Source organism: Ictidomys tridecemlineatus, chromosome 4 (assembly GCF_052094955.1).
Source record: "Ictidomys tridecemlineatus isolate mIctTri1 chromosome 4, mIctTri1.hap1, whole genome shotgun sequence".
In the NCBI taxonomy this organism is placed as follows: Eukaryota; Metazoa; Chordata; class Mammalia; order Rodentia; family Sciuridae; genus Ictidomys; species Ictidomys tridecemlineatus.
In genome coordinates, this window is record NC_135480.1 from 48,652,950 (window position 1) to 48,670,898 (window position 17,949).

The following is a 17,949-nucleotide window of genomic DNA, read 5'->3' on the forward strand; positions in this document are numbered from 1 at the left end:
TCTAAATATTCAGAGTGAAGCACTGAAACTGTATATCCTCATAAAACTAACACATGCTAGGATAATCAATAAATGAAAATATGTTGAAGCATGTTATAAAAATTCAGTTAGCAACATACTATGAAGTCACAAAATTCACCAATTCTCTCAGTTCTCTTAAAGAAATGGTCTACTCTAATCATCTGTAAAAGAAGAGCAATAGACTAGGTAATGTCTATAATCATTCCTGGTCAAAATTTCTGATTTTTATAAGTTATACACCAATTTTTGGATACCTCTTCCACATTTGTCTATGCTATCTATATAAGTAGACTCAGTATAATGTGACATTGTAATGACACCAATACAAACTGATGAGGAAGCATAAGATGGAGAAGATAATATTCTTCTATATACAAGTACTTTTATATATGAAAGAAAAATAACAAAATTAAATTCAAGGGAAATTGGTATCCAATGTAAGAATAATTCCACAATGGAGGTGAGTTTTAAAACTGGAAAGGAGGGATTGAGAATATAGCTCAGTTGGTAAAGTGCTTGTCTCCTATACACAAGGTCCTGGATTCAATCCCCAGCACCACCAAAGGTGGTGCATGCCTGTAATCCCAGTGGTTAGGGAGGCTGAGGCAGGAGGATCCCAAGTTCAAAGCCAGCCTCAGCAATTTAATGAGGCCTTATGCAACTAAGTGAGATCCTGTCTCAAAATAAAAAAATAAAATAAAACTAAAAGGACTGGGGGCTAGGGTTGTGACTCGGTGGTTGAGTGCTTGCCTTACATGTGTGAGGCACTGGGTTCAATCCTCGGCACCTCATAAAAATAAATAAATAAAATAAAGGTATAGTGTCCATCTACAACTAAATATATATATATATAAAACTAAACTAAAGGGCTGGGAATGTGGCTCAGTGAAAAAGTGCTGCTGGGTTTAATTCCTAGTTCTAAAAAAAAAAAAAAAACAAAAAAACTGGAAGGGATAGATGACAGATCGCAAAAAATAAAGAATTAAGTTACAAGCTCTTTCTCAGTTTCTTGATGTTTGCTCATGCCAATGCTAATAAGTGAAAAAATAATATGTTTCATTAACTTCCACATTCAGCTTCTAACTACTGATCTGTGAGGAAAATGAAGTATATATCTGGAATCAACTGAGAAAGCAAGTCATAAAATAGAAGTCAGTAAATTACCTAATGGATATCATAGCAACCTCTCATACTTACTAACTTCTTTTAATAGATTATAATCTATCTGTTCCTTATAATGATTAGCAAAAAAAAAAAAAAAAAAAAAGGAAAAAAAAAAAACCTTTTTTAAAAAATGGACCTGTATGCTTATTTTGGAGAAAGCAGGGCATAGTAATTAATGTGTCAAAAGTCAATAGAATGTTTGGGAAGAAAGGGGACTAAGGTGAGACAGAGAACATAAGAGAAAAAAAAGCCCATAGAGACATTAAATGAAGATTGATATACATGTGAAGATATGACAGATGCTGGAATGTTTCAATTATTGTAGCCTATAAAAGAAGAAGTGACCCACTTTCCGTTTTTTTTTTTTTTCCTCTGAATCTGTTTATTTCACTTGACAAGAAAGTACTGGCTGAAGGAATGAGAACTGGGCCATGGTAGATGCATACTTTTATCAAATAAATGCTCACAAATATCATTCAAGTCTAAACTGCTGATGGGATCCTAATCCTCAGAAAGATAACCAGTGACACTTGGAATATGAATTAAAGGACTATGACTCCTCTCATTCCCTAATAATTAAAGACCTCTCTATTGATACACTCCATTGTGGTGGGAGTTGATAATCCTTGAATAAACTAGACCCTAGCTACTGAGCAGGCAATCATTAGTCTCCACAGGGACTTTTTAGTTGCCAGAACTGATTAATTGGAAAACTGAACCCCTAGTGTCCTAGTTTGTTCAGGTCTTTCTCTAATCATTTACACTTAGTAAAAAGTGAAATTCATACACTAACTTCACAGCAACACCCAGACATAAATCTATACAATAAAAAGAGCATAGCAGACATGCAATAATTTGTTAAGAAAGAGATCAATGTATGCATGTATGTGGGGTGGGGAAAGGGAAAAATAGACAAACTCAGATATAAAGTTTTGAGATAAAAGCAATGTATACAATTTCAAACAAACATACTCTAAAGAATCAATCAGCTTCTTGGGATCTACAGGAGGTGGATAGACTACTTCATCAATATGCTTTCGATTACAGTAGGCATATGCTGTTGACACATGCATGAACACTTCCAGGTTCTTCATTTGTTGTGCAAGGAGAATAAGCTGTCGTGTAGCAATTACATTTAACTGCACAGCATCTCTGTAAAAGAAATTGACAATGAAAAACTGGAAACCTGTGTTACTTACTTTACCTTTGGAATATGAATTAAAAAAGATGTTTAAAAACATCTTTTTCTCCTTAGAAAGGCAGAGAGAGATAGAAACAGGTTCCTGATTCTTTTCAATTTACCCTTCTGCTCTGATTTTGTGTTTTACTTCAGTATTAAGTACATTCACTGTAGCAGCTATGTTTAAAAAGAAATTTTCTGACTATAAGATAAATAAGTAAATAAAACAAATAGGATTTAATAAATTAAAGTACAAATTTTAAAAACTGTAATTACCTAGAAATAAAATCAGATAATTTCAGTCTTTAGCTTTTATGTATACGTTTTGAAATCATTCTAGACTTCTTTTGAATTCTGATTTCTAAAAGTATAATCGTTCACATTTGGATGTTTCAAAAGGAGAAGAAATTAGGATGATTAAGTAATTATAAAATGCTACTATAGCATTATCAGTAACTAAAACAGCCAAATAAAACTTAGAAATATTAAATTATATAATCAAATAAGAATACATTTATTTCTCTCTCTGTAGAAATAATATAAGTTTTTTAAGGCCACTTACAAAATATAAAGAGTATTAAAATAAAACTGTTAAAACAGGCATATATAAGAACCAAAATGACTTACATTTTACCTTCCTGGAATTTATTTATTTTTTTCTCTCTATATAAAGTATGTTCACACCAATTTATGTACTTTTTTTTTTTGCATTACAATTCTTAATACACATATATACCACAATTTTTTATATCTGTTTATATATAAAGTATGTTGACGTGAAGCAAATAATTCCACAAAAGCAAAGTACATATGTAGAAAATAATAAATGAAGCATCATCTACTAATAACAAAAGCCTAGAGGGTCCAAAATAGTCATAATGAATGGAATGGTTTGACAAAGTAGGTATTTTTATCACAATGAAAGAATAGTCATTAAAATAATTATGTAAAAGCCATAAACATGGAAAACCTATATGAATAATACAAAAATGCATACATTGAGACATGAAGCAGGATTAAAAACAAAGCTATGAACTTGAGTTCAGTTTCTAACTTGGCCTACCTATCAGCTAAGATACAACTAAAGAAGTCAGGCTCGGTTTCATCACATACAAATGACAATAATGAAATCTATCTATTAGACTATATAGAATGAAATCAAACACAGCTTATAAACACTTAATATTGTTCTTAACACAGTCCCAAAACAGGCAATCAATGGATATTAGCAATGGTGGTTAAGTTTTGTTTTCTATTCAACTTTGTTTAGTTTTTTTTTTATCATTGATGAAGAGATAACATAATGATTATGTTAATAATATAAATGTTTGTGAAAATCACTGAGAATAGACTTTTAAGTTTTCATTAAAATTAGCTCCAAAATATATACATATTTCAAAATATGTTGTACACAATAAATATGCACAATTTTGTCAATTAAAATAATAATAATAAAAGGAGGAAAGGTTGAAATATCCAATACCAGTGAACTGGCAGGTTACCACACTGTTGGTAACATAATAAATTGATACAACTGATCTGAAAGAAATTAGGAAGAAGTGCCAGGAACTGTAGAAATGAAATATTTATTAATCTAGTTTACCTATTTTTCAGCAGAAAAATATTTTAACCTTAATTTTTCAAACAAAAAGAAATTTAAATTTTGTTTTTATATAAGGTACAACATAAACTGTCACATATCAACACAACAGAATGTCATGTCATCAAATCACCACAACCATAAAGATTTTAAAAAATGGAAAATTTTTCTGTATTAAAAAGTAAAATTAGAAAATCTAAATTTATAATTATATGAAATAATATATATTCAGACATAGATCAAAGGAAACTTAAAAAAATGAAAATAGCTTTCAGTACTTTCCAAAATGCTTGTACTGTCAGTATTTATAAAGAAAAAAGGTCTGGAGACATCATAGACTCTAATTCCATGTGACTATAAAGCAGTGATTGCATACCTATCTTGTTTGTAGAACAAGGAAGATGAAGAAGGTACTGTTTGGGGAGAGGTATACAGAACATATTTTATTACAAGTTCCTGAGGACAGGACAAGTTCTGGGTCACCAGAAACAAGGAATAGCTCATGAAGAGAAAGAACAAAAAAAAAAACAAAAATTCTTGTGTCTCATTTTCTTTTAACTTACCTGAGATCCTACCAAAAACCCTGTAAGAAAGAATTTTTTAATGAAATTGGGGTGGAGTCTTATATAATCACAGGTATATTTTTTTTTCTTCCTCATTTCAAGTGTGGGGGGGATCTGTTCAAATTGAAACCCAGCAAAAAAGACATTTCACAGAGAGGACACTATTCACAGGACTAATAGAGAATGTGCTATTTTCTTGTGCATTTGCAAAACAATAGGAGTAAGGAAAGTAATGTTTTAGGAAAATACACAAGGGATATTCTATTACAGGTTCCTAAGGACAGTGACAGAGTTTCTGGGTCACTGAAAAAAAGAAACAATTTAAGAGGCACATTACTGGGCCTTGACTCCCCCCACTCCATTTGAAGAACACAAATTTAAAGCCATTCTGGGCTCATATAAGTTAACTCTTGGTATTTCTGCCAACCTAGTTAACCTCATTGTATTTTACCTCAATCCAATTTCTATTCCCTTGAACTTCAGGCTGAGACCATGGCATGTTAGACCAGAAAGCATTTAGTACTAAACAAAAATATTTTTCTCATCATATTTTGGTTATACGGAACCATAAATGCATCTTGAGATAGACTTTTGGAAGAGAGGCAGACATAAAAAATCACTTAAAAGAAAAAAAGGAAAAGGATAAAGAAAAAGTTTAAGTTGAACTGCCAACAAATTTTCTTATTCATCTGTCTTGTACAGACATCCTGGGTTCTTCAGGCTATTTGAGAATACTTCTAAAGACCAGGGCTCTCAGTCTTGGCAGAACATACACCTGAGAGTTTATTAAAAATGACACCTGTACTTCATACTCACACGCTTTTAAGGTCTGAAATGAGGCCTCAGAAATTATATTTTAAATAAGTTGCCTAGCCTATTTTGACACTATTTTCATCCACTCTACTCACCTGGAGAAAATAGTGCTTATGTGAGATCTTAAAATGGCTAAAAAAGAGTAGGGAGGATAGGAAGGGCAGCAGAATAGAATAGACAATATGACTGATGTATGTACATTTTCCATGTATGTATTATGTGTCAAAATACATTCTGCTGTCATGTATGACTAAAAAAATAAAAATAAATATATAAAAAAATAATAAAATAAAATGGCTTAAAAAAACACTTTGATACAGACACAAATGTTTAGGAACGGAAGAATCCATCTTAGGGTAGAGGACCTAGGTATCTGTAATTTTAAAGATGTTTCAAAGCGGATTCTGAAAGTAATGATTCTAAAAGTATATAGTACAAGATCTGACAGATAGTAATTTATGCCTAATGATCTTGTTAAAAATGAGGGTTCTAGGGTGCTATTTCTTAACTAAAGAGTCAGAATTGGATAAGTGCACTCCAGAAATCTGCATTTTGAACACGTTTTCCAGTAATTTTTAAGATTCATAATACATTCTAAAGTTTGAGAATCAATGTCCTTAGATCCAGCAGTTTTCTTGATCTTTTCTATCATCACATTTACTTCCATTTCTTTCAGAAAATCTATTTCCAGATTCACCTACAATTACTCCAGTTTCCCAATCTTGTATTATGAATTTTCCCCTAACTACATGTTGTGTTCATCCATCTCTCCTGTTAGAAGTATGTTTTGTCCTTATCCTGGTTTTCAGTTTCTTGGCACTTCTCTATTCTCCACTCTATTAGATCTCTCCCACCAAGGAATATCAGACCCTATGACCAACTACTTTAGTAATTCTATTATCCACAATATCATTTCTTCCCTCAACTTTCGTATTTCTTTATAATTCCTAATAATGCTGTCAATTTTTCCCCATTCTTTTCAGATATGAATATTTAGGATCACATCTGAAAAGAAATAAGCTCTACCTCCTTTCAACTTTCATGGCACTTAATGTACGCTCTTTACTATCTCCTTATTTTCCATATTATGTTATGGTTATTTAAGCATATTCTCTCTCTTCTATTAGACTATATGGACTTTGTGAATAGGATCTGTGTGTACCTTTTCCTGCCTTTCTCCCCAAGATACTGATATGCTGTAATAAAACCTAGATTCCCCATCCCCCTTGGCAGTAAAAACGTGTGTTATTTTGAACTGATTGGTTAACTTAATGAAGTTAAGAAAAGTGCTTGTTTTGTAAGTAGCTATTATAGCCCTACCTCCAATACTTTAAAAATGTCTGGCCCATATTTAATATTGTCCTGTCACATTTAGATATTAACATTCACTAAAATTGCTTCAGAGAAACAACGACTTCAATGTAATGACTAGAGCTTGGTCAATAAACATTTCATGCCTTGACAAGAAACAGAAAAACAATGCATTTAACTTTATGAAGAATAGAACAAAATCTTCTCAGAAATACTTTCTCAGTTTTATTGGTAAAGAAACAGAGGCTCAAGGAAGTTAATAACTTGCCCAAATTTATCAGTTAATAAACAACAAAGTCAAGATTAGAATTAAGGTATGTAATTCTAAAGCTCTTGCTCTCTTCATATAATATAATGCTTCCCCAACTTCCCCAAGTGCAAAATAGACTTTTCTCTGACATTACAAATATAAAAATTAGATGGAATAAAATAATGAATTTGAAAACTATGAAGCACTACAGCAAAGGTGTAAGTAATTATTACATGCCCGCAAATGGAATATAGATAAAACATGCCATAAACTTTTGGCAGTGAATGCTCATATTATGTAATGCTTATAAGGTTTATACTTCTATATTCCAAAGATAATATGGGATGTAATGTCAAAATCCTTTGTAATTAAAAACTTAACTTAAAAACATTTTAAAGAGAAAGACTTCAAACAGTTTTGAAACCTAAAAAGAAAGCCACACAAGTTTAACTCTATATAATTAGATTAGATTAGATTATAAAAACTGTATTTTGGTACATACCATCAAAAAAAAATGCTCTGAATTAAGAACCATTATTTGAAATGAATAGTCTTCTTAGATATTCTGAAGTAATGAACACTTAGAATGTTTTTCTTTTCTTGAAACAGGCATCCTAAAGTCCAATGTATCTTGCCCTTAACAATGTTATCAAAGCATTGTTTTTAAAATGATAATAAGGTCTGACAAATTTGAGCATCCTATCTTATTCTGCAAAACTCAAGTGTAATTTAATTTTCAGAAATAAGCTAATGAAAAAATTACAGGAAGCAGAGAGCTAATACTCTTACTCAAGGTAAACTTTTTTCTTTCTCCTACTCCATTTCTTGACTTCCCCAACTCTTATTTAAATTCATGGCAACTTCTTCTAATAAAATACAGCAATTAGCCTATGTTTTGAAACTGATAACAAGAAGGTTGTTCTTTTGACATTCTGTAAGACACTGAAAGCCACATTTGACATATGGCAAACAGTTTCAAATGACTTTTGAAAACAACTTGGCAAAGTTTTAAATATACTTAAAATCAAATATTACACAAATACCTGTACTTACCTTAAATTTTCATTAAACCTTACTGTAGCTGCACAGTGGAATATAATATTGGTAGAATCTATGATGACCTCTTTATCTTCTTCACTAAGAGCCAGTTTAGGTTGGGTGAGTTCGCTGTTGATTGCTATAATTTTCTCTCTAAAATCTGGATTTTCATCTCTCAATCTGTCAAAGAGCTATCAAAGGGGAAAAGTATTTATTTGGGGTAGTATCTTTCCACTTTCTAAAACACATTATAAACCCTTTTCCCTACAAAGGGAACTATTTTAAACAAAACTTAAGTATTTTAAAAATAAATTGTGCAATTCCTAAATTTGCTATTTCTACAGAAAACACCCTATGGGCCCACACTATTATCTCCATTTTAAAGATATGAAACAAGCAGTCTGCCAAGGACACAGAGCTGATAGTTTGCAGAGTTGAATATGAACTGTTTGTGCTTTGGCTAATTATATTATACCTATATTACTCCTCAGAACAGACTTAAGCAAAATAGATAAAGACAATGTTTTAAAATGATTAATTTTCTAAAATTCAGGCCTTAATTTATCACTTTATTTTATTTTCTTTCAGTAGAGTAAAACAATATGACTCACATTCTACCTTAAAAATCTGAGAACAAATTGTTTAATAGGAAAAAGAAGTAAATATGTTAAAGGGGAAAACATTTTGGGAAGCAAATGTGTACTAGAAACTGGACAAATTTGGGAAGTTTTATACACACACACACACACACACACACACACACATTACATCACACACGCACATATATTTATCATCACGTACATATGTGATTCAAACTGCAAACTGAAAATTCAATTCTTTTAGTATAACCAAAGAAATAAATTTTGCTAGATAAACCTATCAGGCCAAAAGATAATCATAATGTAAGTAAGGGCACATTCAATTATGAGTCAAGATTAATTTTTTTTTTGAGAGAGAGAGAGAGAATTTTTTAAAAATATTTATTTTTTAGTTTTCGGCAGACACAACATCTTTGTTTATATGTGGTGCTGAGGATTGAACCCAGGCCACGCGCATGCCACCGAGCTCGCTACCTCTTGAGCCACAACCCCAGCTCCAAGATTAATTTTTTAATCTTAGGTTTGATAGAGTGACAATGATGCTACCCTGCAGATCAATGCTCCATCATATTCTGACTTGCCATCACATTTACAGTCAATGCTTCAGGATTAAGCAAGATTCCTAAGCTGGGAAGAAAGTCTATAACGTATGTGTTCACTTTCACCTTCCTAAACAATTTTAGATGTAACAGTCTTCCCCTTCACCACTCCCAGTTCCTCAAATATAAACGTATTCTTATAATTTAAAAAAAATATTTATTTAGAATTTCATATAGGCAAGGCACCTTCTGTAAACTGAGAAAACAAGAAAATAAGACGACCCCCTCAAGATTTTTTAGAGTCTAACAGTGAAAACTAGACAAGTAAATGGACAATTAAAATATCCTTTTATAAGTAATAAAATAGGAGTAATACATTGTTATGAAACTGAATAGGAGAAATTATTAACCCAGTTTTGAGACCACATACAACTTTCAGAGGACACTTAAGCTAAGACCAGAAGGATAAACGGAATGCCAGAATGTGTGCTGGGGAGGAAAGGGAGGAGTGAAAGAAAGGGAAGGTCCTGAGAGTATAAAGTAGAAGAGCAGTGTTCAGAACAGGATGAACAAACTGACACGTTTTAGAGATATTTAGGAGATAACACCAACTGAATTTGGCTAATGACTAGATTTGAGGGATAAAGAAGGTAAACTCCTAGAGGAGTCTGGTAGTCTTTTAAACCCCTCAAAGACTCCTTTCTCATAGGCTTCAAGGAAGCAATGGATTCCCAAAAAGGTTCAGCAAAGAACTGAAAAGAGCAAAAATGGCTAAGAAATACCAATGTATGCTAACTTAAATAATTTAAAAGTATAAGAATAATTTCTAGGAAAGAATCTTATATCCCAGAGTTTTAAAAAAGTAAAAAAGCAACATAATGAGAAGTACCTACTGCATAGTGTCAAAGAAATGATAATGGGATAGGACAATTAGTTTCAATCCAAGGAAACATCACAAAAGTATATGAGGTTCATTCAAAGTGAAAAGTCTGGTAGCTATGGAGGAGTTTACGGCAGTTTGGTGGTTTTTTGTTTCTTTCTCTTCTTTAACAGACTTATAAAATTTTAGATATTCAGGTGAATATTATTCTTATTCCAAAATAAATGCATTTTAAAATAGCAACTGCATTTTGTAATGCCTAGTCAGGTTCCTTACCAAAACTGAGCTTTGAGCTTTTCCCTTCAAGCTCATCATTAATGTCAAATAAACTTCTTCACTGAGAGATTGCTATCCTATAGAAAATTAAATTTTTTTTTCTTTTACTAATTCTTTTCAGGATACCATGGACATATACTAAGCTAGAGATACATCACATTTTTTCTCCCCTCCAAATGATCATTCTCCACACTTACCTTGCCACTAAGGACTTCTTCCACTCGCTCTTGGGGTGTCTGTCCAGCTTTCTGCCTCACCAAAACGTATACTGAATTGACCTTAGGACAAGACCTTAGCAACTTTTCCAGAAGCACCTTTCCTAGGAAACCTGTAGCTCCCGTGAGGAGGACATTCTTGCCTTCATAATATTCTGGGATTGAAACCATTTTGACCCTAAGAAAAACATAACAAGGAAGCATTAGTTCAATAATTTATATTCATTCTTAGTAAAAAAAATATCTCTTGGTATTCATATAAATATTTTAAAAAACAAACGAAAATCAAAACCGAACATTTAAAAGAGAAGATTGTAACCTTTGGTTAACTGTACTAGATGATCTCAAAAAATTCTTTCCAGTAATTAGAACCCAAATCTTTATATATCCTCTGTCAAATTTTAAATACAACTGAATGGTGTTTCTCTGTTCTCCAGAGGAATGTGTAACACCAAAGGTCAGCAATAAGACTCAATTGCCCCACTTATAAAACACCACTAGGTGTCAGATTTACCTATTACCAGTTCAAAGAAGAGGAGGTAACACCAAGTCTTTTCTCCTACTCATCTCTCAGTAACAGGATAACCAAAAAAACATTTAAATTTCCCTTCTTAAAAAAGGCCTAGTAAGAAAAACATTGTCTACCTTATCCTCTCTACCCAAATTCCACCAAAACAGTAGGAAAAAGATACACTAAGATAACAAACAAAAGAACCATGATGAATAAAGACAAAAACAAAGTGAAGGATTCATGCAGTATGTTAGTACCCTAAGCTAAAGCATATTGAAAACAATGTTCTGTACTGTTTAGAAACACACACATATAGGATAAAATATTAACAGATGTATGAGGAATACAAAACAACCAAAGAAGCAGCTTTGATTATATTTATGTCTTATTTAAACTAGAGAGTAGATATATGTGCTCTACATCCACATTTTTCATAATTAAAAAAAGAGTTCAGAGCAATCTGAAAACAAGAAATAATTCCATTAACAAGCAAAAATGGAGGGAGTAGTATTTCTAGAAAAAAACAGATGAGACTGAATTGATTGAGATGCCTAACAGAACAAACAGCAACCTAAGCAAAGAGGTTTAAGAAGGGACTAAAGAGGCAAGAATTATCTTTACCAATCTCCTAAATAGAGCCTAGGAGAAAATGCCAAACTCAGGATCAAGAAGCAAAGTAATTAAGGCAAACCAAGGTAATTAAAAGATGCTCAAAGAACAGAAGAATCACTCATGACAGTCTTGTATCATACATAAATTTTGGGTCCAGGCTTAGTATCCAAATGTGTCTGAGCATCTAGATGGGTGCTGGGAACAAAAGAGAAATAGGACTAAGCCTATGGTTGCTCCAAACATCCAAAAATGGAAGCGGGGGAGGCAGGAGGTCAGGATAGAAGAAACAAAAATCATCAAAAGAAATGCCTCAGTCTACCTTTTGCTGCTGACCCTTAAAGCAATCTCACACAGAGTTCTCAATCAGTAAACCTATCTGGGGAAAAATTATTTTGGGAAACAGATCTTTAAAAACCCAGGAAGCTGGACTGGGGCTGTAGCTCAGAGGCAGAGCGCATGTGCGAGACACTGAGTTTGATCCTCAGCACTATATACAAATAAAATAAAGGCATTCAAAACAACAACAACAAAACAAAAAAAAAAAACAAAACAGGAAGGCAATATTAGCAACCAAAACCAACTATTGCAGTCCTTCATCAAGAATACCAAAGATAAGTTGATATTTTAAAAACATGTACAAAAGAACAACCAAAATGAAAATCAAAAGAACCAACTAAACTACAAAGGAAACTAAAATAATGAAAAATTTAAAGAGAATTTAAATTCTTATAAATATCCTCTAGCCCATTTATAAGAATATTACAAAAATTATATCTATGAAAAAGGAACAAAGAATATGAAAACAATGGAAATCAGCAATTTAGACAGAGGCAGAAAAATCCAATAAATAAATTATTAGAATTAAACCAGTGAATTTAACAAGGTCACCAGATACAAAGTTTGTCTGGGAAAATGTATTTTTAGACATATACACACAAACTCATATATGTATACACACACTTATTTATATACACATGTACCAACAGATAATGAAGTTTAAAAAAAAATTCCAAACCATGCCACTTATAATCAAAAATACAATATTCTAGGAAATAATAAGTGTTGACAAAGATACAGAGAAATTAGAACCTTAGTATGTTGCTAGTAGGAATGTAAAATGGTTTAGCTGCTATGGAGAACAGTTTGGTATTTCCTTTAAAAATTAAAACATAAAATTTTATGACCTATCAATTCTACTCCTAAATACATACCCGAAGAATCTAAAACAAGTACTCAAACAAGTTGACACAAATTTATAGCAGTACCATCATTCCTAATATCTAAATAGCACAAACAACATGCACACCAATAACAAATGAATAGTCTCTCTCTCTCTCTCTCTCTCTCACACACATACACATACACACACACACACATCCATTATTCAGCTTTAAAAAATAATTAAGTACTAATTCATACAACATGGATGAGCCTCAAAAATGTATCAAAAGTATAAAAGTCAGACACAAATGGTCACATATTAAATGACTTGTTTATATGAAATACTCAGAATGGATAAATTCATAGAGACAGAATGCAGACTGGTGGCAGCCAGGGGTTGGGAGCAGAGAGTACAGTAAAGAATGGAGAGATGCTGTTAAGGAGTTTTATTTTACAACAATGGAAAAAATAAGAGAGCTCATGTATAATGGCATAATTTAGTGTGAACATACTTTATATACAGAGTTACAAAAAATTTTGCTGTAAATGGATAATTATGAATGTAATGCACTCCACTCTTGTTATATATGTAAGAAATAAATTTTTTAAAAGGGAAAAAAAAGAAATGTTTTCAAACTAATGGACTGATGGATGCATAACACTGTAACTGTATTACATGCCACTGATTTGTTCCCTTTAATGTTGTTATGGCTTTAATATGCCCCCTTCAAAATTCTTGGCAATGTCATAGCATTGACAGGTGGGCCCTTTAAGAAATGATTAGACCATGAGAACTCCAGAGTAACTGAAACTCAAATCACTGCTAGAAGAACCATGGACAAGTATATTACTTAGGAAGAATGGTATTAACTATTAAGAGTTGAATAGTCCCTTATTAAATGATCTAGTAATTCCACTTTTAATTACATACCCACACAGCTGAGTAGATAGTTATACCAGTAGGCTGATAAACAAATAAGTTATAGCAGCACTCTTTTTATTGACCAAAAACAAACAATAACAACAACAACCACAAAACCCTAAAGCAACCCATGTTTGTCAACAGTTCAATATATAAACTGTGGTACATTCATATGATGGAATATTTTAGAACAACAAAAATGAAGGAACAATTGTTACATACAACATGGATGGATCTCACAAAAAGAACACCAGATCAATAAGGCCAAGTATAAAGAGTATATTACATAATGTCATTTACATAAAGTTCAAAAATAGGTAAAACTCATCTATGGTTAAAAGTCAAAATGATGGTTATCTAGCAGGGAAGAAAAGGAAACCTGAAGGCTTCTGGGATACTGGTAATGTTCTATTTCTTGATCTGGGAGGCTCACTTTAAAATGTTCAAGAAATTATCCATTTAGGATGCATGGACTTTCTTAATGTATGTTGTATTTCAATTAAAAATCTACTTAAAAAAATTAAAAGAGGGCCACCATATGTCCTGGTCTGCCTAAAACAAGACTTTTATATATATATATATATATATATGCTATCCCAGCTTAATTTTATATAGAGCTCCCTTTCAAAACTGTCACTGTTTGCATAATAAATTATATGGTTATCTTAGTTGCTGCTTATAAGCTGCTTCAGGTCTGAGACTATTTCTAGATTTCAATGACTGAAAGCCTAATTGGAACTATAAAGTATAATAACCTTATGTGAGAAATATGAAGAATAATTCTGCATCAATATATCCAAATAATCTGATAGGTATTAATGATAGCTACATACTAAATAAATATTAGTGTCCTGAGAACAGAATCAGTTATATCTAATTTTCTAAGCTTTAAGTTGGACACAGTGGCACACTGTGCTTGCTGTAGTCCCAGCTACTCAGGAAGCTGAGGCTGGAGGATCACAAATTCATGCCCAGCCTGGGAAACACAGTGTGACACAACATATGGGAAGTAGGGTATAGGGATAGAAGAAATGAGAAGCAATTCCATGGAACAACCAGGTAGAATAAGATCCAAGTATTGCATAAGGCTCACTAATGATGAGAAAAATATACAATATAGGGAAGAAAGGGAAAAACAAGTATTAAACACAAACTATACCTTTCATCCCTTCAGAACTATTTTCAACAAATCTCCAATAACTTTTCTTACCTAAGGTCACTGAGCACATCTATAGGACACAAACTTAAACCAGTATCTTCCAACTAAAAAACACATTTATAGAAAGCGTAAAAGTGAGATAAGTCATCACTAACTTACAAACAAGGACTGAATGCACAGTACTAGCAAAGAAGTTCAAAGAAAGTGTAGGGGCTGGAATAGATGATCCTAAAGGTTGTACCCATTTCTAAAGTTGTAGGATTCACTACAGGAGGAAAACTAGCCTTCTTCATGAGGTCTTCTGGCTTTTACTAAATGCATATAAGAATTTGCTCCACAGACATTTTTAATACGAAATAAAGTGAATTCTAGTTGAAGATTCCTTAAAGAATGCAATGCAGAATTAACCGGTTCAGGTGGACTCTTGAACAGCTAAAATTCGTAGGCAACTAAACTTTACCACGATTTCCCTGAGTGTAAATTTTCAGTCTAGAAAAAAAAAAAAAACTACTGAAGTAAAATCAAAAGTTATTCCCTCTCTGAACTAGACACAGTAATCTCTTTGCCTTGACTATTCTTAAACTTGTAGATGATGATACAGAACAACTAGAGATATTGTAACACTACTAATACTGGAAAAGGGTGCAATCACTTTGGAAAACCAACTATATTCACCAAGAACATATGTATACTCTGTGCAACCTTGTACTTCTTCTCAGGAGTACACTCAACCAAAATGCAAATAAACAAGGATACTAACAGTCATGACCAATAAGGTTCAAAGAAGTAACATTGTAAAAGTGAAAAAAATTCCTCAAATATCCATCAACAGCAAAATGTATAAATGATATTCCCTAAGTTCTATATAGAATTCCCAAATATTAACCAAAGAAACCAGATGCAAAAACAAATCTTGTGTGACTCCAATTATATAAAGTTCAAATAGATGCAAAACTAATCTAGGAGTCAGAAGTCAAGATAGTGGTTATCTTGAGGAGAAGGAAAGGGGCACAAAGTGGGTTCTCTGGGGATCTAATATTTTCTATTCCTTGACCTGGATATGATTACCTGATTGAGTCTGCTTTATAATATTCAATGATTAAGCTGTACGTGAGAACTTCTCTGCACTAGGATTCAAAAGAAGTTTATTTTAAGATGATTTTTTTTCCTACATAATAAAAAGGTATTGTGTTTTGAATGCCCTTTCCTAGGTATTCCCTCTTCATTTATATAAATACTACAAGAAGCAATTTCCAAATTTAAGAATCACAGGTGAGTCCAAGGCAGGCTATTTGATAACCACACATAGAGAAAAACACCAGCCCATTTTCAGAGTAAAATGTAGGAAACACATCCCAATAAAATGGAAGATTCGAAACATTCTTTGCTGCCTGCAAACATAACACATGTTCAGTTTGGGACACTTTCACCTGAAAGCTGGTCCCCATCCAGAAACTGTGCTAAGGAGAAAAAGCCAGGCAGAGTTAACAAGGCCTGATTTTATAAGCAATTTGGAATCTATCAGATAGATGAACATCTCAGGCATTCACCTACCCAAAGACTGCAGCTTATTCTGTTATCCTAACATGAATCACCCAGAGAAATTTCTCTGTTGAAGTTTGGATATGAAGTATATCCCCCATCGCAAAGATTCGTGTGTTGAAGTCCCCAACACAGCATGATTCAGATATGGGGCTTTGGGGAAGTGATTAGATCATGAGGGTTCAACCTCATCAGTGGATTAATCCTCTGAATGGACTACTGAGAAGGTGGTAGAAACTTTTGGAGGTGGGATCTAGTTGAAGGAAGACAGTCATTAGGAGCACACCTGTGTTCTTTTTGCCCCCTACCCCTCCCTGACTGCCATAGCTGAACAGTTTTCCTCTGCTATAGTTTTTGTCATGATGGTCTGCCTCACTTCAGACCCAAAACAATGGAGTCAGCTTTGATAGACTAAATCTCTGAATGATGAGCCAAAATAAATCTTTCCTACTCTGAGTTGTTTTTCTCACACATATGTCAGAGAAACAAGAGTAAATAAAATAGAAAACTGGTCCCAAGTGTGGATGTTGCTGTGACTACCCTGACCATGTGGTTCTGAAGCCTTTGGAACTGGTTTGTGGGTGAAGTTTGGAAATGCAGTCTATAGAAGCCTTAAAATGGTTTAAGTAGAGCTTAATGGATGATTTTGGTGTGATCTTAGAAGATCACAACACTGATAGTAATATGGACAGTAAGATTGTGTGCTCATGAGGTTTCAAATGAGATGAAGATGCTATTGGTAATTAAATTAGGGGCCACTCATTACATTATGGCAAATAATTTGTCTACATTTTGTCCATGTCCTAAGATTGCATGTGATGCTAAATTTAAAGATGTTGAACTGGGCTAGGGTTGTAGCTCAGTGGTAGAGTGCTTGCCTAGCACGTGTGAGGCACAGGGTTCACTCCCCAGCAACACATAAAAAAAATTAAACGAACAAAATAAAGGAATTGTGTCCATCTACAACTAAAAATATAAAAATAAAAATAAAGGTGTTTAATTAATCTGGTGGAGGAAATTTCAAGGTAGCATAGCATTTGGATGATAGCATGGATATTGTTGGCAGTTTTTAGCTAGGCTTACCATGAGAATCAAAGCAAGAAGATCAAAAAATTCTGAAAAGTTTGCAGGACAGCACATGCAAAATTGGGGCCAAAGAAGCTGTAGTTGTTGAAGAGATTAGCACCACTAAAAAGAAACCAAGAACTTTGTACCAAAGCAATAGGAAAGATGCTTTGAGCGCATCTCAGGAATCAGCAAAACCACATCAATTACAGGTTCCACAGTATAAAAATGTAAACTCATTTGCTTTGACAGTAGCCTGTTTGCACAGGACCACCCATGAAGTTGTTTACACAGAAGTTTTTTGTTTGGTTGTTTTTTTCTTTCCTCTCAGGTATTCAGACTTCTGCAAACACAGTCCAAGCAAGCCTGAGTACTGCTTCTGCTGGCATGTCCATGTGGTCCTTGGTCTATGTGTTGCCGGCTTTGCAGGCATGAAGGATGCCAAGAATTACAGGGTTACAGATAAAGGCTTCTATCAAGATTTCAAATAAAGGTTTGTGAGGCCAGACAATGTGTGTCAGGATCAGA

General features: G+C 33.1%; 1 protein-coding gene across 5 annotated transcripts in view; it reads right to left on the reverse strand.

Moving 5' to 3' along the window:
• The window catches only part of Far1 (fatty acyl-CoA reductase 1), a 57,614-nt gene that overhangs the window by 20,738 nt on the left and 18,927 nt on the right, over nucleotides 1-17,949 (reverse strand). For all 5 annotated transcript variants that reach the window (XM_040284714.2, XM_021727334.3, XM_040284713.2 and 2 more), the window contains 3 exons: nucleotides 10,432-10,627; nucleotides 7,956-8,131; nucleotides 2,158-2,337 (listed from right to left, as the gene is read on the reverse strand). In XM_040284714.2, coding sequence (XP_040140648.2) covers nucleotides 2,158-2,337; nucleotides 7,956-8,131; nucleotides 10,432-10,627 — 552 coding nt within the window. The remainder of the gene's footprint in view (nucleotides 1-2,157; nucleotides 2,338-7,955; nucleotides 8,132-10,431; nucleotides 10,628-17,949) is intronic.